The 23234-nt window shown below is 25.8% G+C and overlaps 4 protein-coding genes across 5 annotated transcripts; 3 read left to right on the top strand and 1 right to left on the bottom strand.

Moving 5' to 3' along the window:
* Positions 1 to 3255: 3255 nt before the first annotated feature.
* Positions 3256 to 9253, bottom strand: LOC114131501 (aspartate--tRNA ligase, cytoplasmic). The gene is made up of 13 exons (XM_050201280.1): positions 9021 to 9253; positions 8755 to 8826; positions 8173 to 8260; positions 7809 to 7998; positions 7646 to 7748; positions 7389 to 7572; positions 6870 to 7010; positions 6253 to 6424; positions 6007 to 6154; positions 3975 to 4164; positions 3814 to 3894; positions 3634 to 3745; positions 3256 to 3551 (listed from the first exon to the last, which is right to left on the bottom strand). Exons 2-13 carry the CDS (start codon positions 8790 to 8792, stop codon positions 3388 to 3390), a joined length of 1611 nt encoding a protein of 536 aa, XP_050057237.1. The 5' UTR covers positions 8793 to 8826; positions 9021 to 9253; the 3' UTR covers positions 3256 to 3387.
* Positions 9254 to 14109: 4856 nt separating this feature from the next.
* Positions 14110 to 14733, top strand: LOC126550421 (uncharacterized). The gene is made up of 2 exons (XM_050201916.1): positions 14110 to 14407; positions 14496 to 14733. Exons 1-2 carry the CDS (start codon positions 14206 to 14208, stop codon positions 14711 to 14713), a joined length of 420 nt encoding a protein of 139 aa, XP_050057873.1. The 5' UTR covers positions 14110 to 14205; the 3' UTR covers positions 14714 to 14733.
* Positions 14709 to 16393, top strand: LOC126549840 (uncharacterized). The gene is made up of 4 exons (XM_050200227.1): positions 14709 to 14917; positions 15432 to 15944; positions 16021 to 16104; positions 16194 to 16393. The coding sequence occupies exons 1-4, from the start codon at positions 14803 to 14805 to the stop codon at positions 16391 to 16393; spliced, it is 912 nt and encodes a 303-aa protein (XP_050056184.1). The 5' UTR covers positions 14709 to 14802.
* A 2510-nt stretch (positions 16394 to 18903) lies between these two features.
* Positions 18904 to 21389, top strand: LOC114131499 (protein Spindly). 2 transcript variants are annotated; one of them, XM_027996729.2, is made up of 10 exons: positions 18904 to 19246; positions 19321 to 19431; positions 19526 to 19696; positions 19819 to 19998; positions 20087 to 20245; positions 20330 to 20536; positions 20604 to 20702; positions 20766 to 20884; positions 20960 to 21135; positions 21202 to 21389. In XM_027996729.2, exons 2-10 carry the CDS (start codon positions 19348 to 19350, stop codon positions 21372 to 21374), a joined length of 1368 nt encoding a protein of 455 aa, XP_027852530.2. In that variant the 5' UTR covers positions 18904 to 19246; positions 19321 to 19347; the 3' UTR covers positions 21375 to 21389. The 2 variants fall into 2 exon arrangements, with proteins under 2 accessions (XP_027852530.2, XP_027852529.2); XM_027996728.2 differs by having other exon boundaries at positions 18905 to 19189; positions 19288 to 19431.
* The last annotated feature ends 1845 nt before the right edge of the window (positions 21390 to 23234 follow it).

The following is a 23234-nucleotide window of genomic DNA, read 5'->3' as shown; positions in this document are numbered from 1 at the left end:
TCATAAGAATATCCGTGCCTTTTTTTTTTTTGATTTAATCTATTCATTGATAATTCGTTCAGAGACGACTGGAACGAACGTAACCTTAAAACCGCGTTCATGGATAGAAAAAGAGTGTAAAAAAATAACCACTTGCCGCCGAATTTGGTATTTTTAAGGCCCGCCGACGACGTGATGTATTATAATAACGAGCGAACGCAAACGTTAAACACGATACTTTATTGTACTTGGACTTACAGTTATTATTAACGTTCGCGTGGGTCAGGCTTTTGGCTAATATGATTGACTGTAGGTAATTTATATTTTCCAAAATTACATTTATTCGCTATCGTATTATACTATTATATTACATTTAAGTACCTATTTAATGATGTGTATAATGTATGCGTTTGAACTATTTTACAAATTTTAATAACTGGTTGGGTATTACGACTGAAATATTTAATATATCCCAATTACCTACACGCAAATATTTACGCTAATAACAGTGTAGGTGACGGGTGAAGTTAAGCCATTTGATATACCTATATTACATAATAAAGAGTAAATGTGTATCCATATTCGAATTATACGTACAATTAAGTTTATATTAATTAAATTTAAGAGTTTGCTATCTATTTTATTTAAAGCAATGATGTTTTATTTTTTGTCTTACGCGTGTGTAATAGTCAGTAGGCAAAATAAAACCGATCTAAAATCATTATTTGTAAATAGTCCTGATCACGGAGAAAAATTGCATACCTATGTATGGGCTAATGAACAATGTATTCACTTTCTTCGTGATATATTTTTACAATACCTTCAATTAATAGAGATGAGTTGTTAAACAAATAATTTAACTGAAGGGTGGATAATAATTGGTCTGTAAACTTCTATAGACATATATTAAGCATCCATCAATGATAATATAGGTAATTTTTAATTAATATTCCAAACCTAAGCTTGTACAGAAAACGACAATTTAAACAAATGACGTACCTATATTTCAAGTTTCTACAATTAGTAATTTTTAACTGTAACAAAAATCTTAAACTAGGTACTTGATAGTAAATTATTATTTTACGCGTGAGTTTTGAATTTCGTACAAATTTAACTTAAGATAATTTTATTTTTTAACTGGCCAACGCTCAACTTCTTTTATAATTATTGTTAAACCAAACTTACAAAATCTTGTATTCAATTTACAACTATTAGCTAGGTACCTAGTTATACAAAATGTTTTATACATTTTTAACTACAAAATAATTTGCAAACATGATTTTGAAGAATTTTGTTAATATTTGAACTTCAAACGCTAATAAAAAAAAATGTGTATTTATTTTTATAATTTTTCAAGTATTTTGACTTTGCAAAAAAAAAAATTGATCGAATTTAAAAAAAAAAACACCAATATTTCAAATGCCTATAAATAGCCTTTCAATAAGCGAACTATTTTGAAAATTAAATCGTGTTGATCATTTCAAGAAAATGGCAACATAAATAGGTAACTGGTGAAAGTTTTAAGTAGGTATCTACGACTTATACTTTTGAATGATAACAAATATTTGAAACCGTTTGAGATTCTATAATGATTAATGACGCTTCAAGTTTTTTTATACTTTATAGTTATTTGGAGGAAAAATTATGGAATACTTCGTATTAAAATTTTTAACCTTAGATATCATAAATACTAAAAAATTTTAACAAATTTACTTGCAAATTTACGAAATTTTGACATATTTCGTAAAAATTTGAATTTTAAACGCTTTAAAAAAAGAAATAGTGAACTGCTCGGCTGCTGACCAAAAATATGTTAATAGTTGAAAGTAGAAAAAATGGAAACTAAATGTTGCACTTCAAAAACCATTTTATATGATTGTAAGTCGTTGATATTAATAATATTGTACATAAGTATACCTACAGATTACAGAAATTTGGTGAATTTGTTCAATCCACCCCTGATCTCAACAGTAGATATTTAGCTAATTTATACTTTTTATACATCAACATCATAACATAAACCTAATAGACCTACATAATATTTTGTATTAACATTATTTATACAAATAGTTAGTAATAATTAGAAATTTGAAATGCATTGAAAACATTTATAAAAGCATTCTAATTTCAAAATATTCACTAAGGTCCGTTCTTACTTCTTACAATGTTCTGTTAGTACCTGATAACACTAACCGGAAAAAAGTTATCATGAGTTAACCGATAGAATTCTACCGGTTAGCCTTAATTGACACTTAACTAGACATTGTAAGAAAGGCCCTAAGTATAAAAATGCTCTGTAAAAGTAGGTTACCGATGTTAACCTCCCCCCTTATGAACCTATAACACCCTAATGCAGCGTTTTCCAAACTTTTTCTCTAGCAGACCCCTTAGAGATAGTGTAAAAATGATTGCAGACCCCCCCCCCTTAATAAAAATAAAATTTTCATTTTTATACATACTATATAGTATATTATAGAATTTTCAATTTACGTTCGCGGACCTCCTCTAGTAGATGTGCGTCCCTAGGGGTCTGCGAAACACAGTGCGGGAAATGCTGCTCTAATATATTGTAGGTGTAGACTGATTGATGTACCTCATCATTGAGTGGGTCACTGAAAATTGAACTATGGAAGTATTGAGCTGTAATTCAACAATAGTCAATAAATATTATTTTTTATGATAAAAATCAATTCTGAGCAGAGACTTTCAGCCTACATATTTTATAGAATATTTATATTACTATTAAATTAATTAATTTTACTATCCGTAATATGATAGGATGAATACATTTTTAAAGTTACGTGTATTAAATAGTTAACATACTATAATAACCTTCCTTAACAAATAAGTTAATATTAACATACACTGTAACAGTATGAATAAGGCAAATAGGTTCATGGTATGAATAGCTTAAAATGTATCTATTTATTTAAAAAAAATTATATTGTTTATAGAAGTAAATAACAATATTCACACTTAGGTTAAGTTAAAGTCTCAACAAATTAAGTTTTAGAAATACAACAAAATAATAATTTTTTGATTAATATCAAATTGCATTAAGATTTGAAATTAAAATATTAATAAAAACATTTTGCATGAGTATTTTTATGTTTTTATAGTTCCTGTAAAAACAACTTAAAGATAACCTTGTACTAAATTTTTATTAAAGCTCTGCTTAGAATCTAAAATACTGTGACTATATCTCATTAGTTTAATAATTAAAAAGTATGAAACTACTATCTTGTACTTTAATTATAAAGATAGAACACAAAAAAATTAAATTTATTTAAATTTTTTATTATTAAATGCTTCATTGATCTTAAAGACAATTGCATAACATAATTCATTATTAACATACTTTATTTAAAAAAAAATAATAATATTAATATTTTATAAAGTAAAATGAAATTATGGAGTAAGTCTTTTAGGATCACGAGGAAACATTGATACTTTTCTTATGTTGTCTAAACCCAAGTACAACATGACAACTCTCTCCAACCCAATTCCACCACCAGCATGAGGAGGACATCCGTATCGGAAAGCGTCTATATAAGCTGCAATTTTCTCAATGTCTAAACAAATAATATATCGTTAATAAACTTAGTAAATTTTTTATGTTTTTCATGGATCAACATAATTCTAGAATAAACATACCAACTTGATGATGCTTAGCTCTTTCTATTAAGTAATCAGAATCGTGTATCCTCTGAGCACCAGATAAAATTTCTTCTCCTCTCATAAACATATCATAAGAATTAGAAGCTACCTATTAAGGATTTAAACATTAAACCAATTAAAAAATTTTAAATTGTAGGGTAAAATACTAAGAATTACTTTTGAATCAGGATCTGGCATGGTGTAAAAAGGTCGAATAGCAAGAGGAAACTTATCCAAAATGTAGAAATCTGTATCATACTATATAATAAAATATAGTTATAAAAAGTTAGTAATATAAGTGAAAAAAAATATTTAATTTAGTAAAATAATTATCATACTTTTGCTTTAACTAAACGTCCAAGTAATTTTTCATTTGGTGTTGATAAATCATCTTCATCGCCCATTTCAACTCCAGCCTCGCGAAGCATATTAACAGCAGTTGGAAATTCAAGTTTTAAAGGTGGATCTAAGAATTTAAATGGTTCTACTGGATATTGTTCACAAATTGTTTTAATTTCAGATTGATAACTATAAAATAAAAACATATTTATATTTTATATTTTTACATGTATATTTAAAATAATATAAAAATGTTATGTCCTAGACTTAAAATAAATTAAATTTATAATTCAAGTTTGATTATTTTATTCTCTTAAAATGTATTTATAATCTGTTATATATAAATAAACAATAGATGATAAAATTTAGAGCAACTCCATGAAAAGTATGAAGAGGAAACCATTCAGTAATACAACCTTAGAATTAAAAATTTTAATTTTTTACATATTTAATTTTAGGTCTATATCCCAGCTTCTTTTTTGTTGACTGATAATTTTGTGATAATGTAAAATGGTATATTTTTTTTTAATAAATGGGTTTGTATGCTTTATTTTAGATTGCAATTTATTGTAGTAGCTTTTTACAATTTGTTAACTGTTTTAAATTTTAAATTATTACGGAGGACTGTATTTGGTATGTATCATTATAAGTCCCCTTTGATTACAGTGATTGACTAGAAGGATTAGGATGAAAAGGGAAACTGCAGTTTTAATGTTCTGAACAGCAGAATACTCATTTTTTTTAATGTATTGAGACTTGAAAGTGATCAGTTGTCACAAGATATGATTTGTGTAATTGAAATTATGAAAAAAGAATGTTTAAGTTTAAATTAAAGCCAGTTATGCCAAACGCAACTAAAATTCTGGGATATATTTAAAAATACTCTGCAGAAAAATTGATATTTTCAAAGAGGCTAAAATTGTGTTTATGATTCTATGAATTTACTATATTGTGTTAGGAACAGAAACCAAAAAAAGATTTTGGGAATATAACTTTAAGTTTGTCAATAATGATATTATTCTAAGTAAAATTAGTTTTTCAAAGAGTTTTAATTATTTAAGTAGTAAACTGATTAGATGATAAAAACTTCGGAAGATGTTTGAGCTTATGATAATAACTCAATGCTTCTAGATAAGAGAAAAAGTAAAACCACAGAATTCACTGATATTCTGTGGTACAACGAACAAAGTATATAGTAGTAGATATAAGTAGAGCCTAGATTTATATGCATTAAATATTAACCAAGTAAGTACTAAAAAATCTTAAATATGCATGAAAAATGAAAAATAATCAAAAAAATTATTATTTTTTGAACTATAGTGAAATAATATTTATGTTCAATCATGGTCGTAATCAATACTTTATTATCATAGTATACATAATTTATTTTCCCGATTATTGATCTAAAGTCATATTTGGGAAAACCGTTTATACATACAAGTATACCTATTAATTTATTTTGATATTAATTGAAACTATAAAAATATAATATTTTTTTCTTATATTATAATAGTGTATACTTTAAAAATGTCTAAAAAATAAAAAAAAAACGAAATATGTACTAAAAGATTTATTTTTTAAATTGTTTATGAAACAAATTGTGTGCTCACTTACCATATCATACGATCAACCAGAAAAAATATAAAAATTCTATATACTATATATACTAGTTAAGAATAAAATGTTGTTTTTTTTAGACAAATTGATTGCTATTTTATTTGTGATTTGGTCATGGCCTAGGTGATTTTTTAAACCAAAGTTTGTAATTTCATTTTTATAGATTAGAATCTGAAATTTCTAAGAATAAAAATCCATCAATACTATTTAATATTAAGAATACAAAATAATGGTATACAATATTTACTTAAGCACAACCAACATAATTAGTTTTTAAATTAATTGCCTATATTACTATTATTACTTTATCATGATTTGTATTACTATACAGATTTATGTTTTTAAGTTATTTAATTTTAATGAGTAATAATTACTTATTCAAACGAATATGTATAAATATACAAATGTATTTACTTGTCACGTAATCCTTTAAATATGCTGGTAAAAAGTGAACCAATAACGTCAACTACTTCATGATAGTGATATTTAAAAGCCATTTCTAAATCCAAGCCAACAAATTCAGTTAAGTGTCTATATGTGTTACTATCTTCTGCTCTGAATACTAAAATATAAAAATATTAGGTAATTAACTTCATTAAAATATTTAAGTTAAACATAAATAATATTAATGATTATAATAATAATAAAAAAAAGTCATACCTGCACCAACTGTGAATACTCTATCAAAATCACCAGCAATTGCCATTTGTTTATACAATTGAGGTGACTGAGCAAGATAAGCAGAGCCTTTGAAATATGATATTGTGAAAACATTTGCTCCACCTTCACTTGCTGCATTTATCATTTTTGGAGTATGAATTTCAACAAAACCCTAAATAAACAAAATATTTTGGAACTATAATTGCAGTAAAAAAAAAAGTACATATAAATAAGTTAATTTTGTAAGAACAATAATAGTTGAATTTACTGAATATGTTAGGTTGAAAAAAATAGTACAAAAATGAACTAATTTTTAATTTTTTAATGGGAAAACATAATAGTAACATTTTTTTCAAATAAATAGATTACATAATAATAATAATAATAAAAAGTATTGCATCAAAAAGGTGACAACAAACTTACAAACCCAATTAAATTATAAAATATACTCAATTAAATATTACTCAAACTTTGAATTTGGTTTATTATATTAATATAAATTGAGTATTTCTGTCATAATTTACTAACCCAAAATATTTTCAGTTATTATAAAAAATAATACAACATTTTTAAACAAATAAAAATAATATATATTATAACAGTTATAACTAACTTACTTTAGCAGTGAGCGAATCTCGGAAAAGATTACAAACACCAGCCTCAAGGCGGAAAATAGCTTGATTTGCAGGGGTACGTAAATCAATTACTCTATTATCTAGTCTTGTATCTTGATTAACTTTAATATTTAAACCTTGATCCTAAGATAAACAAATAATTAATTAATTATAAGAGTATAATTCTTCAATATTATGAGACATACTTGTTGCACTAATCATGATTTTAGAATAGATTATAAATTTTAAATAAAAGGGGAAAAAAATTAAAAATATACATTTATGTGCAATTCATTATAGTTTTTAATTAGATATGAAAGGTTATAGTCTGGTTGTATGGCAGATAAATATAAATATATAGTATACTATAAGGAAACTATAATAGCTAAGGTCGTAGTTATAGGAAAAATTTTTTATAAGTTTTATGTAGTTATAACATGCATATATATATATAATATAGAAAATCATAATTAAGTGCAAATAGTTCACATTTTATAAATATTAATGTAGATAATATTTTACATCATCATCCCCTTTAACTGGCCTAGATGCATCTTCAATAAGTAAAGGAAGTTGATTAGCAGACTGACTAACAACCCATAATTCTTCAATATGTAATTCAACATCTTGTTGTGAGCACGATCCAATTTTAGAAGGTGTTCTTGTAACTTTACCTTTGACGTCTATTATAGACTCTTTGCTAATACTATAAATCAAATATCAAAATAAATAAATAATTACTGTTTATATTTAACAATTAATGATTTTTTCTTCCTTACTTAGAACAAAACTTCACAAATTGTTTACTAATAGTATCAGATACTACAGCTAACACTTGAATAGACCATTGCTGCTGTCTGACAACCATAAAACATTGTTTACCTAAAAATAAAATATGTTAAAATACATAAAATACATATTATACTTTATTTGTTTAATTGCCTTTAGCACGACTAGTATGAAGTCTTCCACGTATCCAAACACTATTGTCAGCTAAAAGAGTCATAATGTTTTTTACATCCACAAATACTCGATCAGATACATCATTTTTTGAACTTTGGATCATTTTTAACACTCCATACTTTCCAACAGAGATGTCTTCACCAGATTCTTGGTCATTAGTATTTGCTTTCTATTTAAATTAAAAATCAACAATAAGACTTAAATTTATTTTTAGAACTAGTAAAATACAAAATTTAACTTATTGCATTTTATTAGAACAGTTATAAAAGTTAATTATTATTTGATAAATTGATTTTTAATTAGAAATTTGTTTTTAAGAATCCTTAAAAAGTAAAAATCTTACATTCATTGCTTTGAATTGTTCCTTCTTCATTGCTTTGGCTGCAAGTTTCTCTTCTTTTTTTAATTGACTTTTAGATTTAACTTGCTCACTAATACACAATTTAAAATTAATATCACAAATAAAAAATAAACACAATAAAAATGGAATAGGTACAATCTAATATTTATAAAGATATTATTATAATATTGCACATAATACTACTATAAAATTAATTTATATAAAAATAAATCTGTAGACTATATTATGCCTAATATTAGTAAGCATTATATTTCTTAACTCAATATTATAAAAAATAACATAATTAATTAAATATTTACAATTACAACCTAACCTAGGGACAAGGACTGATATTACGCAATAAAAGAAAATGATTCAACCCTAGTGATTAAAGATATAATAAAACATACATATTTTACGGAAAGGAACAGTTTAAACTACTAAATAATAAATTTCTAAGCGGTTTTTTTTTCAAAATAACAATATTCTAAAATTCAAAATTCAAATTTTGATGAACCATTGTAGAATATTATGAATTAAGGGATGTAAAATACATAAGCGCAAGTTATAAATAAAATAATTTACCCTTCAGACACTTCAACAGCACCACTTTTAGACGCCATTTTTCAGTTTTACACTAAAAACTGCTTGCAATATCTAAAAGAAAAATAAATTTTATAATGATTATTGCAATAGTACTATAACAAATAGAAAAAATGATGTAATAAGTTTTAGATAAATATATTATATTATTTATTTGATATGGTAAATTAATAAATATCTTATGATCAGCTAATATAAAATGTGTTATGTTATAATAAAATATAATTAACTAATTAACTAATACTCACAAGTCTAAGCATGTACTGTAACCAGGTGCAAATGCAAATACTACAGTATCAGACTTCTAAAGTAGACTTGAAGTTTGAAATGTACAAACTTAAAGTTTTATGGTTTGTGTTTTAATATTGTGAATATTATCAATTTATCTATAGCAAGGATACAACAACTGATATAAGTACAAGTGTACTTAATATCATTAATAATTAATATTGTTCTGTGCTAATATCTATTTACCACGGCATTAGAATTATTAAAAAAACTATAGATAATATTATCTATGAAAAAAACCGTACTATCATCACCACAGATATATTTATATATTATATATATGTTCTGTGCTATTATCTTAATGATAATGAATATTATTTTGGTAAACGGACGCCTAGATCCCCTACATTGTAGATCCTCTATTGTCAATTAGATCCCCGACGTCCATTGGATCCCCGTGTCAAATAGATCACATGTCATTTAGATCCCCCGGTGTCAAATAGATTCCACGCGTCCAATAGATCCCTAGATATAAAATAAAAAATATAAATTAATTAATATTGGATGATCAAATTATTTTACCAGGTATATAATATGTATCATTCATGTCTCAACTGTATGTACCAACACCTTTAATTATTATAAATCATAATTCATAATATTATTATTTATTTCATCTCATAGTGGTAGAAATCATGCTGGTAAGTTATAGGTATTATACAACTAAGCTACCAAGTCCTATTTAATAAGTGTAGACTGTAGGTATCAAATAAATTACAAATTATAGTAGACACTATTTAAGTACCTACACAGACACACAGTACTCCTATACGCCATAAGACAGCGGTCCCAAACTGTGGTCTTTACGGCTCATAATAAATAATTTAAAATGTATAGAAATTTATTTTTTGTTCCGTCTTTCGTGGTATTCACAGCAGGGAATCGCGGCTAAATTTGATCATAAAAAAGGCACCGCGAAAAAAAGTTTAGGAACCGTTGCCATCCTCCTTTTTTTACAGTCTAAAAACAAAAATTAAAAAACATTTAAAATTTTTTTTTTTGATTATTTGAAAATTTGAAAATAGCCATTCGTGTTATTTATTATAATATGGGAAAAAAATTCGAATAAACGAATTTCGAAAGTTTTAAGAGGCATCGTAACTATTAAATTTTAAGGAACATTTTCTAGGCAACTTCATATGCATTCACAATTCGAATTTCAACAGTACATGGCACTCGCAACGCTTACTCAGACTTTCATTCTAAAAAAATATTTATATTCTCCATAATACTGGCAAGAGAACAGCAAAAGCAAATTACATTTTCTTTTGTTGGTTTAATTTAATATCTTAATATTTTGGAAATATTTATCCCACTATAATTTTAATACTATACTTTTTTCGTTTTAGATTCTGAACGGAGTGATGAATGTATTGATTTTACAATGATGTGTTTTTTTTTTTTGTCTGTGTACAGCGTAACTATTCGAAATAATGCTTCAATTTCAAACTTTGGGGGTGGTTTCCGATGTAAAAGTGAATATCCTTGGTGCATTATAGAGGTCAAAAGTTAATATTTTCCAACAGTTTTCAAAAAAATCGATTTTTTATATGGTTGTAATTCAAAAACTAATCCCTGTAAATACTTGAAATTTTCACCTAATGTTTATATTAGTGTTATCAATATACAGTTAAATTTTCAAAATTTTTTTGAGTTATTTGTAGACAACTGAAATTTTCAATTTTTCTCAAAATTCTTTTGGCCCAATAGAAATTCTTGAAATATTAATACAATACAAAGTTCCTCATAAGTTCTTCTTATAGTGATTAAAATATTAATATTATTATTTATCATTATAATATATAATAATGATCCACACGGCACCTAATGTACAGCAGAGCGGTACCCACTTGCCCGCTTATTTTTTTTTATAGTTGTTCCCAACAATATACGAATTGCTATATAGCACGTAGAGTGGGGAAGCCGGTAAGCCCATCCATCAATTGTCATTTATACATTTTAAGTACAAATTCACTATAAAATAATTAAAACTTCCTTGATTTTCATGAATTACGTCAACATTTGAACTTTAAATGATTATAAAAAAAAATCAAAAAGATGTAATTAATATCAAGTAGTTTTTAACAACAGTACCTACCTAATTTTGGATTTTAAATTATAACAATAATTGATATCTAATAAAACAGAAAATAAAAAGGTACCTATCATCAGTTATAATGTGTTATACTACTTATACTGTTATAACTTATTATTAATACTAGATCTTAAAATGTTGTGTAGTGTGAAATTTATTAAGTGTGTTAATCAAATTAACCATTTCGTGAATGAAAAATGAAAATAATAATAATTCAGTTATTAAAAATACATTTTACAATTATAACAATTGTAATTTTAGTCTATTTCAAATGTTTAGGGCTACGGTGCTAAGACCTATACTTTAAACTTCTGGGGGGCTTAGTCCCATCAAGCCCCCTCTCGATTTCCGCCTATGGCCTATGTAATATAATAGAAACAAAGATATTCCGTATTTCCACTGGTAAGACCCTTTTCGACCAAATTTAAAAAAGGTTGATTTCCTCTTCGACCAAAACAAAAAGTTTAATACCTACATACTTTCTGTTATACATATCGAAAATTATTAAAACCTATGTATAATATTTGTCATCAATTATTTGATTATATTTTTAATAATTTTCTATATGTTTTACATAAAGACTTAAAGTATTATAATAAATAATATTATTATTATTAAATGTTTTCTTTAATATGTACTTTCAGCTTTTTAAATAATAAAATATCTACCTATACAATAATAATGATTTTTCATTTACCCTATCAATAGGGTATAAAGTTTTCCATTTTTATTAATTAACTTACACAATGATTGTATAGCTTGTGTAATTATTTTTATTAAGGATGGTACCACTATAAGTAATACAAAGAAATTTTACTGTTACATCATAATGAAAACTAGGATTTTAATTTTTACCCACTTAAAAGTTCCTAGAAGTTTATCAAAATTTGTAACTAAAATATTTCCTTTATACTTTCGTTTCCATATAATATCTACATAATTTTGTGCTGCACTCTAACTATTTTAATTAGTATATGAGCTATAGCCTATAATATATAGACTTAATTTTTCTCTGCATTTGTTAAATTTAATTCATTCATTTTACCTACAATGGAAAAAATAATAAGAGAAGTTCAAGGGTCAAGACAAGTTGGTGTTGCATATAAGGACGATGATGGTTATACATACTGGAAGAAACGAGAATGTAAAATGCACATCACTGTTCGCTGTGCATCGTGGAAATCTGGGTAAAAGTTAATTTATAGAGATTTAATTCAGCATAATTCAATAACACAAAGTAAATTATAGTAATAAGATCTAATACTAACACCAACTTAGCTAAGCTAAGGCCAATGCTCTTATTTAGTAATCAATTTTTTAGGTATTATATTTAATTCGTTTAACAGTGCAATTTTTATGCAACTGAATTATGTAATATTCTATAGGTTTCATTAGAATTTGTTTAATATATGATTCATTAAGACGTATAAATTTGCTTAAATAACATCTGTTTGGTAGGTACGTTAACGGAAGGGAGTACTGTGAAGGAGGTGGGTTTGAGGATGTAACCCCAAATAAGAATAATTTTTTTATAAGTTTTACTTAATGTGCAGTTACATAGGTAAATACTAGTATACTTTGTTTAAGTATTTGAAACATACTTGTAACATATAAAGTAGGTATATTTAAATATTTAATATGAGCCTAACTTTTTTCCAACATGCCTTATCTATAAGGTAATAAAATAAAGGAAAAAAATTGAACTTGTAATTTAAAGATGTGGGCGAGTATTGTTTCCAACCAAAACTAAATATTTGTTTCTTTTAAAATTAAAAAAAGCTTTAAATTTTATTTCCATCAAATAATTTCTCTTCCAAAATAAAAGTTGAGATATTAAGTTGGTTACTAGTCATAATTTTGGGTTTATGGTATTCTGAAAATTATATTTCCAATTTTCCAAAATTAATGGTCCAATTTCAGTGATAGTTATGCAGAACACTAATAATTGTAAATCATTCCATGCACATTTTAACGACCTTATTTTAATTTCCCAGGCAGACCCAGGTTATACAACTGATAAACAAAATTATTATTAATTATATTTGGGATGCAGTATATTTGTTTATGTTAACTAAAAATAATTCTTAAACTTATGTACTATTGAGTTATTTTAATAAGGTAAAGAAAAAATTATAAGATAATTGTAAAACAAACACAAAATTCTTCTGATGTACTATTTAGTTATTTATTGGTATATGACTATATTACAATTTTGTTTCCATGTTGAATTTTTAGATGTAAAGCCAAGGGTAAAATAATGAACAATAACCTCTCAAAAGTTATTATTTCAGTCGGCCATGAGACACATCCAGCCAATGATTTGATAATTAACGATTTTAAGAACATATGTTATCAGCGTTCACGTGATGAACGAACTTCACTCCGCGTTATATATAATGAAGTATATCCAATAATTATAAAATGTATCATAAATAATACAAATAATATATTTTTTAAAAACATATTTTACTTTTAATCCAATTTAGACTTGTGCCATGACAAAGTTTATTAATGTTTATGTTGGATCATTTGTATCGCATAAAAGAACAATGCAAAGGTATAGGAGACGAAATCAGCCTACAAATCCTATTACGATGAGAGAATTTCATGAACAATTAATTGGTGAATACTCACATTTGGTTACAATTAATGATGAACCGTTATATTCAGGCTTGGTTGGTAATATTGAGGAAGAAGGAGTTACCCTCCTCTTTGTTTTGCCAGGAGTAAAAGAGTAAATATACCTAGAAAAATAAACAAAATTATATAAATTCATAAGACAAAATTTAATACAAGTTTATTTTTAGTATACTAAAAAATAGTAAAATATTTTTGATGGATGGAACTTTTTCTGCAGCCCCATCTTTCAATAATGAATGTAGACAGTTATATGTCATAATGGGAATTACATTCAATACAGTAAGTTGTATATATTTATCATTAAATACATACTTGTAATTTTTAACTGTCAAATTTCTTTTGTATTATAAATCAATATTAATTTAATAACATTAAATTTACTATAGGGCTTTCCGGTTGCTTTTGCTCTTATGTCGAGAAAGACTACGAAGGCATACGCAGCTTTATTTGAAAAACTTTTAAGAATTGAACCACAATGGCAACCTGAAACCATAATAATAGATTTTGAACTAGCCGCTATGGCAGGCATTCAATTTATATTTCCAGGTATAAACATCCAAGGTTGTTGGTTCCACAGCAGTCAGGCTATTTGGAGGAAAATTGGGAATCTTGGTAATTTTATATTGTGTATAATATATTATAAGTTATAACAATATTTTTCAAATGTATAAATATAATAACTATTTTATTCATTTTACAGGAATGATTGAGTTATGCACAAGTGATCGTGGAGCATATGATATTGTCCACATGATAATGGCATTGCCATTAATACCGGGTAATAAAATAAATGAAGGGTTTACATCAATACAAATTTTTTATGAAGAAAATATTAAACTAACATTGTCAACCGAGAGTCAGGAAAAATTTGAAACTTTTTTCCAATATTATAGAACGACATGGTTAACAGGTGAGTAAAATATGTTATGTATTTCATAATAATTATTATATTAGTTTTTCTTTAGTTATTAAAAGTAATTAATTCATTATTAGGTGCTTATACAAATATGTTGAGTGTGAGTGGAACTGTTTGGAGAACAAATAATGTTTTAGAAGTAAGTCATCAACACTTAAAGATGCACATTGGAAGCAACCATCAACCCGAGCCATGGGTATTTCTAAGTAATATACTTATTTCACTGATATTAAAATTATTAAAAATAAGTTTATGTAAATAAATTTTAATAAATATCTAAGTAATTTATTTTCTGAATAATCATTATTCATTACAAACTATTTATTCACAAGTAACTATATTAATCACTAAAAAAAGAAACCTTTAAGTTTTGACAAACTTAATACCTTTCATTTTAGATTCTAAGCAGAGTGATGAATGTATTGATTTTATGAAGATGTTTTTTTAATTGTTTTGTACGTATCTGTCATCCCCTTGTTTTGCCCATGATTAACCTCTACCATTGTCTCAAACTGTTTCCCAATTTCCCATGGTATTTAGCATGTTCAGAACTAATTTTACCAATTCTACTCTTCTTATTAATCTAACCTATCTGCCTATATCAAAAAATGAATTAATGGAATAATCTAATAATGTATTATTAAAAATATGCTGACTTTAAAATAACTACTATTATTAAATTAGTTTAGTTTTATAGACAAATATAACATGTACTTTCAGATGCTTTAAAATCCTATAGTACTGGTATAAGGAATGATTACCAAATAGCGATAGATGGTGGTTTTATCAGAGAACCACAACGTCGAATTTGGATTGAAAACCAAAGAAGGTTGGATTTGGCCATGCGATTATTTAATGAAGGTCGGTACACTGTCTTGGAGTTTCTGATTTGTACTCGTCATGTAACACCAACATTCGGAGTGATAAGACCACAAGGTGCCCATAACTTGACACCCAACACTGAGCCACTACCATCACATACAGAACTGCAACCACAACTATCAGTGAACTTACCACCACGTCAAACGCATCACTTACCTTCAAACAGTATACAAAATTCAACAATTCAAGCAGTTACATTGACACCAGTAGAATTACAGCCCCGATCACTAAACGCCACTAATCAACAGGTTCAGCATTTTAATGATCAACAAAACAATTATCTTGCTCTTCAAGCAAGAGCTAGAGAATTGTTAATTGAGAGAAGACGAGTTAATGGAGCAGAAATAACCAGTTAATAATAATTCTTTCATTACCTTATAAATTATAATTAATCTTTTTTTACATTCTGAAGTATTGCTTGTTTTAGTCTTGGATTTGATACATGGAATAGATGATGACGAAGTGGTGACACCACCAGAGCGATTTTATGTAACCCGACAAGATTTAAATTGTAATAACTGATTAAAAAACAAATATCAAGATAATATTTAATATGATTAAACAAAGTGTTAAATTTAAATATATTTTCTTACATTTCAGTTTTACCAATTGTTGAGCCAAAGTGTTATATTTGTCTGTACTCGCCATCAACAGTTATAGCCTCTCCATGCAATCACCAAGGGTTGTGCCAGTCATGTTTTGAAAGTTATATAAAAATGCCACCATACGAAAATACTCCATATTACCGTTGTGCTTTATGTAGAGCTGAAGTGGAGTTCTACATGTTACTAAATAACTAAATATTATGTTATTAGGTTATTGTTATTATATTATTATTATGTATGTATTAGGTATATACTATTAATTATTATTTATTAAGTATTTTAGTATAATTAAAATTAAAATAATATTAATTAAATATTATTAATTCTGATACCTAAGTTATTATTATCTACTTTACAGTATACAATAAAAAAGTTAAATATAATTAGTTCTTTTAAGCAACTTAACAATTTTTTTCTCTTTTTTTATTAATAATTATTATTTATATGATTTCTATATCTATTTATGCCTATGATTAATACTTACAAAGTGTAGTAAACATAGACCTAGAGAGCCTAGATAATAATTATTAATAAATATTTTAATTATTATTATTTATTATATTTAATAATTATTATATAGACTTATAAACTAGTTTATAGGTCTATGGACTATGGTGATAATGTTTTATGATTTAATAATCTAACTTAAACTAGAAAAGATAATAAAATATGGATAGTCTGCAACATATAAGAATGAGACTTAAAATATACCTATACTAAAAACAAGACCTAGATGCTTTAATCATGCATAAAAAAGCAAAACATAATTATTTACATTTATAGTTTGAAAAGTATCTACATGTGTTGGTTTTGTGCAATATTTCCTTTAACAAAAATAACTTTTGTATGTAATAACATTTGTTACAAAAATAGATTCTAAGTTTACAATTTACTAATTTACATAAGTTATTTACAATGTAATATTACAGATTATTTAAAACAAACTATAATGAAATTAATATTCTGTGATATTATTGTGTGAGTAAAAAACTAATAAATCTACCTATGCTTACAAGTCAACACTAGCTGACAGATGTAGTGTATGTCAATAGGAATTGCTAGAACATTGATGAAATATAATCAAATGGCTAGAGCTATAATGTATAAGGTATATCTATAGATATAACATTACAAACTCACAACTACCTAGATCTATGAATTAGTATTTTTAATAAAATAATTTTTTTTTTATAAATAATAAATACGAACCTCATAATAGGTGACTTAAATTCAAGTTCATCCAACTATGTGGTCATGTGGATAGTGGATGACAATGTGATTCAACATTACATTCCAAGTTTCCTATGTCAATGTCAAATAAAATTTATGGACTTATGCCGGCCTTATGCACAGAATTAAGAATATTATAAATGGTCACTTTGCGCTTTTGAAATTTTGAAATTTTGACAATTAGATCCTCTATGGTCAATTACTTCCCCCAGTCATTTTGATCCCCCGACTACTAGATACCCTGACAACTAGATACCCTGGCGTCATTTTGATCACAAGGATCTAAGTGACGGGGATCTAGGTGATACGTCACCTATTATTTTATCAATTTAATCTTTATCAACTGTAGATAATAAAAATTCAAAAAATATTTGAAAATATATAAATGTAGTATGGAGTAATTTATTTTTCTATTCTGTGAAATTAATTTAATTCAATTCATGTGGATATAATGCAGAGTAGAAGTCTTAAGTGATATGTTTAATTTTTTGTGTAAAAGCAACAAAACATTTTTGTAGTATTTATATAACTTAATTTTTGCTAAACCAAAAATATGTATTCCATATACAATTATAAGTACTGTTTTTATTTAAGGAATACAACTTGTATATTATTACCACAAGCGTGTATATTAAGAGGCAGGAGGGGAGTCACTACTACTCAAAAAATATAACAAAATATTACAATTATGTATCGTATATTGAGTATTCATATTAAACTATTCTACAGCCCTATAATAGGTATACTGAGTGAATGTTTTATCGAACAAAACTTATTTTTCAAAATATTTTTCATACATAATTTCCAGTTGAAATAAAACAATATTTTTATGAAAAATTCATTGGAATTTATTTCAATTATTTTAATTATACAATAGGTGCGTATTTGATATTCGGTGGTACCTATAGATACCTAGTATAGATGATAGGCCATTATGAATTAAATTAATAATGTAGGTAGGTACTTATTAATTTCTCAACATAAGAAGTTCATATGAATAACATAAAACTATATTAAATAGGTTAGCATGTTAGGTATAATATTAATAATTGCTACAATATTATATAATATATCAAATACGCACCTATTATGACCTTTTATAAAAAATGTTATTATATTATAATCAACTGCGTAATTTTAATTATTGTATATGTCTCAAATAAAAAATATGTAGTCATATAGGTACTTAGAAGAGAATATAATATAATATGTTTGGATACAGCTATAGCTGTATTCCTAGTTTTTACTTTTTAGTTTTAAATTTTAATTGTATGTATTAAATATATGCTTAATTAAACATAGGCAGTTTGATTTGAATTATTTATTTTTTATAAATTTAAAATTAATCAATTTGTGGCACAGTCATGGATAAGTATTATTAGTATTAATTATTCATAGTTGTTATTTGTCTTAAGTAAATTATATATTTAGCCATGTGCACAATAAATAATAATGTAATTTATTTTAAATTTTTTATTATTCGAAGAGTAAACCACAAATGAATATGGTATTTTGTCTTCCATGTTACTGATATAAATTCCTCCCTAAAAAAATCCACTCTTATAATTATGTTGGCGTCACTGGTTGTATTTTGTCAGTTACTATTCAATTTATTTAATACTCACTAACTTACGCTTACCTTCAAAATTTTAAATTCGAGTTAACACTTAACAGTTAACACTAAACTTATGTTATTATTCTATTCTGTGTTATAACAGTTAATGGGTTGTTTTGATTCTGCGTTTTCACAAATATTAAGTGGTTAGCGCTTAGTGCTTACTGCTAATACAGCAATACTTGTGCCGTATTAAATACCTGGTAATTAATATAAGTTTTAACTTTGTTGTCTGATATTCTAGTATAACGCTCGTTACAAGATTTTTATTCTCTAGTTTTACATTTGAAATTATCTAGACAAAATGAATGAAAATTCATCTCAAATTAATGAAAGCTCTGTAAGCTCATCATTAAACTGTCCTCGTCCTAGTGTAACTACAATTGATGTAAGTATTACGTATTTTAAGAAATATTAAAAGGTACAAATATGTATTTTACAAAGATGACTAGTTTGATGATACAAATTTATTTCTTATATAGATTTTGAAACAAGAATTATATCAAACACAATTGCAATTAAAAACCAAAAATGCATTTATTAGTGAACTTCAAAACGATGTAGAGCAATTACAAATAGTAGAAGATGATAATATTAAATTGAAATCAGAAATTTTATCAAAAGAATCTGATTTAAAGCAATGGACTGTAAAAGTAATTAATCAATAACCTATTGGCAATTAGTTATTTCTCTATTTTAACAAGCATGTAATATTTTACCTATAAAACATATTTACAGTTAAACATTAATTTGTTTGAATTTCATTATATTTCAGTATTCTAATTTAGAGTTTAAATTATTAGACCAACAAAAAGAACATTTATTACAAATAGATTTGTTGAATGAGCAACTATCAGTTTTAAATAATTTAAAAGATAAACCAAAGGAAGATTTACCAGTAAATTTAAATGAAAGTATTATCACGGATTTAAAAACTGAATTAAATGAAAAAAAGGTATTGTAAACTATGAATCAATATATGATACTAAAATATTCTTAAATTAAGATTGTCAATAAATAACATTTTCAATTATTTTTTATAGGAAAAATATGAAGAGATGCAAAATATGATAAACAATCAAGAAATTATCATTATGGAGTTAGAACATTCAAAAAGTAGAGCTATTGAAGAATTAGAAGAGTATAAAATAAAAGTTAATTTTAAAACTGATCAATTAAATGAATGGAAGCAAAAATATGAGGTATAATTTTTACATTATCAATTCTTTATTCTATTCTTATTATTTTAGTTAGATAATTATCATAGTAATCATGCCTTTTGTTAGACATTGCAAGAAGAATGTGAAATGCTCAGGTTGCAACTCAATAGTATAAATAACCTGAATGATCATAATAAAAGAGGAAATTCATTGTTTGCTGAAGTTGATGACAAAAGACAAGCATTAACAACCGAGCTAGAAATGAAAAGAGAAAAATATGAAACTTTAAAAAAATGTTTATCAAAAGCCAATCACGAAAACAATCAAATGAAGGTTTTAAAAATTGTTAAATTTTCATTTTTAGTTTTTTTTCTAATTTATTGTTGTTATTATTATTTAGATGGAAATGATGAGATTAGAAAAACAGTTGTTAGAAACGGAAAGAAATGATGACTTAGAAAAATCTACTTTGATTCAGAGTTATAAAAATCGTATTAGTGTAAGATAAATTATAAAAAAAAAATGACATGTATTTTGATTTATTCAACTTGACTGTTTATAGGATTTAGAAGCTAAAATAAGAGAATTAGATAAAAGACCAGAGACTCCACAAGTATTAAAAATAGACAATTTAAGCAATGATGGCATGAATGTTGTTCTTCAAATTGTATCTGATGTCCGGTATGTAGTGATTTTGTGTTTTATTCAAAATGTATATTTTGATTTTTTATGAATTATGATTATTTTTTGTTTCAGAAAAGAGAAGAAAGCATTGGAAGAAGAAATGAATAGAAGGTCTATTAGAGATATGGAAGCTCGACAACAATGTTTTAAAGGAGAATGTGAAATTCGTCAGCTTAAGAAAGAGATGAGAAGAGACAAACTGCAATTAAAAGAATTAGAACAACAAATTTCTGTATTGAAATCTAAATGTAAAGACATTTCTAGTGTATAATCTATGCATAGTTTTTATACTCATTATTTTTTTGTTGTTGTAGTATCTTCATCTAAGGAAAACATAGGGGAAGATAAACGAATAACATCAAAAGGAGTACGTTTTCACAATAACTGTAAGATTGAAGATGGGGGTCCTTCTTTGAAACTAGCAAAAAAAATACCACAACAAGCTGTTTTGAATACAATTGTTTGTCCAAAATTAGAAGAAGTATAAATTATTAAATTATAATTATTGATACTGTTTTATTATTTAATTAGGTTTATAACTCATGTATTATATGTTTTAAAAATATTGAATTTGAATTCTAAAATTAAATTCTTTTTTTTTTAATATGAATTTTAAACCAAAACTTTTATACTGGATTTGTAATAGAATAAATGTACAATGTTCCATGATCATAATAATGATTGTATTTAAATTTATATCTATATATTAATATTATTTCTATATAAATACTGTTTGGTTATTTTTTTAATGAAATTTGTCATTACCAAAAAAAAAAACATACCTTGGATTGAACAGTGTCAGGTACTCGGGTTATCCTACAAGCAAGGTAAGCAGGTGATGAGAGTGGAAAATTTGCCGTACTTAAAAAAAACATATACCTATAATATAATATTATAATTAATAGGTATTAGCCTTTAGGTTATTAATTAACTGATCTTTTAGTTATTTAGCGATCTACTTGAATTTTTATGATTAGCAAAACTATACCATGGAAAATGTCCTGCTTGTAGGTGGCAAATTGTTTAATTTGCCACTGGGATGTATTATTTAAGAGTTTATATACTTAAGCATATTATGTGAAATACTTATATGCTTTTTATTCAAAAACTTTGAAGTAGATACCTAAGAGATTTTTAAAGATCATTTCATATTGTTAAGTAATAAATAGTAATATTTTTTTTAGATTCTGAACGTAGTGATGAATATTTTGATTTTACTAAGTGTTTTTGATTTTGTGTCTGTGTATAGCCTAATTTGTTGAAATAATGCTTCAATTTAAAACTTCAGGGTTACTTATCGATGAGACAAAGTGAATATCCTTGGTGCTTTTTAAAGGTCAAAAGAAAAAAATTTCCAATGTTTTCAAAAAAATCAATTTTTTTATATTGTTATAACTCAAAAACGAATCATTGTCAATACTTGAAATTTTCACCAAATGTTTATATTAGCGTTATTAAGTGTACGGATAAATTATCAAAATATTCTAGCCATAGTTATATAAAATATATTGTTTATTTTATAAATCTGTGATTCTAGCTATTTTGAGCTATTAAAAGACAACTGAAATTTTCGATTTTTTTGAAGTATTGATAAGTTGAAAATTTAATAAAATTTTTCTATAAGTTTGGCGTACAATAATATTTATAAAAGGACATATATTTTGGGGTATCCAGATCATTAAAACATAAACCAACTTTTCACCATCCACTGGGAAGTATATCCTAATTCCTAGGCTGACAAATCATCTCCGTTTAGAATCATTTTTTTGTTTACAATATTACAATGATACCTACCGTTGGATTCAAGTGTAATACATCTATTATAGTTACCTACTATCAGGGTTGGCAAGATACTCAAAAAGCAGTATCAAGATACTAGATACAAGGTATTTTGCTTTGAAAAATTGCGATACAAGATACTCGATACGTCATATAATTGTATCGAGATACAAGATACAATTGTATCTAAGATACTGCCCAACCCTGCCTACTATACAGCAGAGTGCTCACTAGAGCACCCTTATTTTTTTTTTAATAATGATACTACACAGTGGCGTAGCCAGGATTTTTTTTCGGGGGGGCTGATCAATTTTTTACACAGCGGTGGTTTAGTAATATACAATAAATTATTTATTTAAAAAAAACAATAAAAATAGTAATCAATTTTCTTAACTTTTCGGGGGGGGGGGCTGTAGCCCCCTCAGCCCCCCCCCCCTGGCTACGCCACTGATACTACATGTTCAGTTGCATGTTGACAGTATTTTTAGGAGATATATATTCAGCTTTTAATAACAATATAATATATAATATATATATATATATATTGTAAAATTAATGTCTATTTAAA

The sequence above is a fragment of the Aphis gossypii genome, chromosome 2 (assembly GCF_020184175.1).
Source record: "Aphis gossypii isolate Hap1 chromosome 2, ASM2018417v2, whole genome shotgun sequence".
Classification (NCBI taxonomy): Eukaryota; Metazoa; Arthropoda; class Insecta; order Hemiptera; family Aphididae; genus Aphis; species Aphis gossypii.
This window is presented reverse-complemented; position numbering and strand designations above follow the sequence as displayed.

What these genes read in the sequence shown, in the direction of transcription:
- LOC126549840 (XM_050200227.1), top strand. Translation starts at nt 14,803, where the DNA reads ATGTTGAGTGTGAGTGGAACTGTTTGGAGAACAAATAATGTTTTAGAA. An exon ending in CGAGCCATGGGTATTTCTAA is followed by an intron (nt 14,918 to 15,431) that starts GTAATATACTTA and finishes ATGTACTTTCAG; the next exon opens with ATGCTTTAAAATCCTATAGT. An exon ending in AACCCGACAAGATTTAAATT is followed by an intron (nt 16,105 to 16,193) that starts GTAATAACTGAT and finishes CTTACATTTCAG; the next exon opens with TTTTACCAATTGTTGAGCCA.
- LOC114131499 (XM_027996729.2), top strand. Translation starts at nt 19,348, where the DNA reads ATGAATGAAAATTCATCTCAAATTAATGAAAGCTCTGTAAGCTCATCA. An exon ending in TAAAGCAATGGACTGTAAAA is followed by an intron (nt 19,697 to 19,818) that starts GTAATTAATCAA and finishes ATTATATTTCAG; the next exon opens with TATTCTAATTTAGAGTTTAA. An exon ending in CAAATTGTATCTGATGTCCG is followed by an intron (nt 20,885 to 20,959) that starts GTATGTAGTGAT and finishes TTTTTGTTTCAG; the next exon opens with AAAAGAGAAGAAAGCATTGG.
- LOC126550421 (XM_050201916.1), top strand. Translation starts at nt 14,206, where the DNA reads ATGTCGAGAAAGACTACGAAGGCATACGCAGCTTTATTTGAAAAACTT. An exon ending in GAGGAAAATTGGGAATCTTG is followed by an intron (nt 14,408 to 14,495) that starts GTAATTTTATAT and finishes TTCATTTTACAG; the next exon opens with GAATGATTGAGTTATGCACA.
- LOC114131501 (XM_050201280.1), bottom strand. Translation starts at nt 8,792, where the DNA reads ATGGCGTCTAAAAGTGGTGCTGTTGAAGTGTCTGAAGG. An exon ending in TCATACTAGTCGTGCTAAAG is followed by an intron (nt 7,749 to 7,808) that starts GCAATTAAACAA and finishes TTTTATTTTTAG; the next exon opens with GTAAACAATGTTTTATGGTT. An exon ending in GAGATTCGCTCACTGCTAAA is followed by an intron (nt 6,425 to 6,869) that starts GTAAGTTAGTTA and finishes TTGTTTATTTAG; the next exon opens with GGTTTTGTTGAAATTCATAC.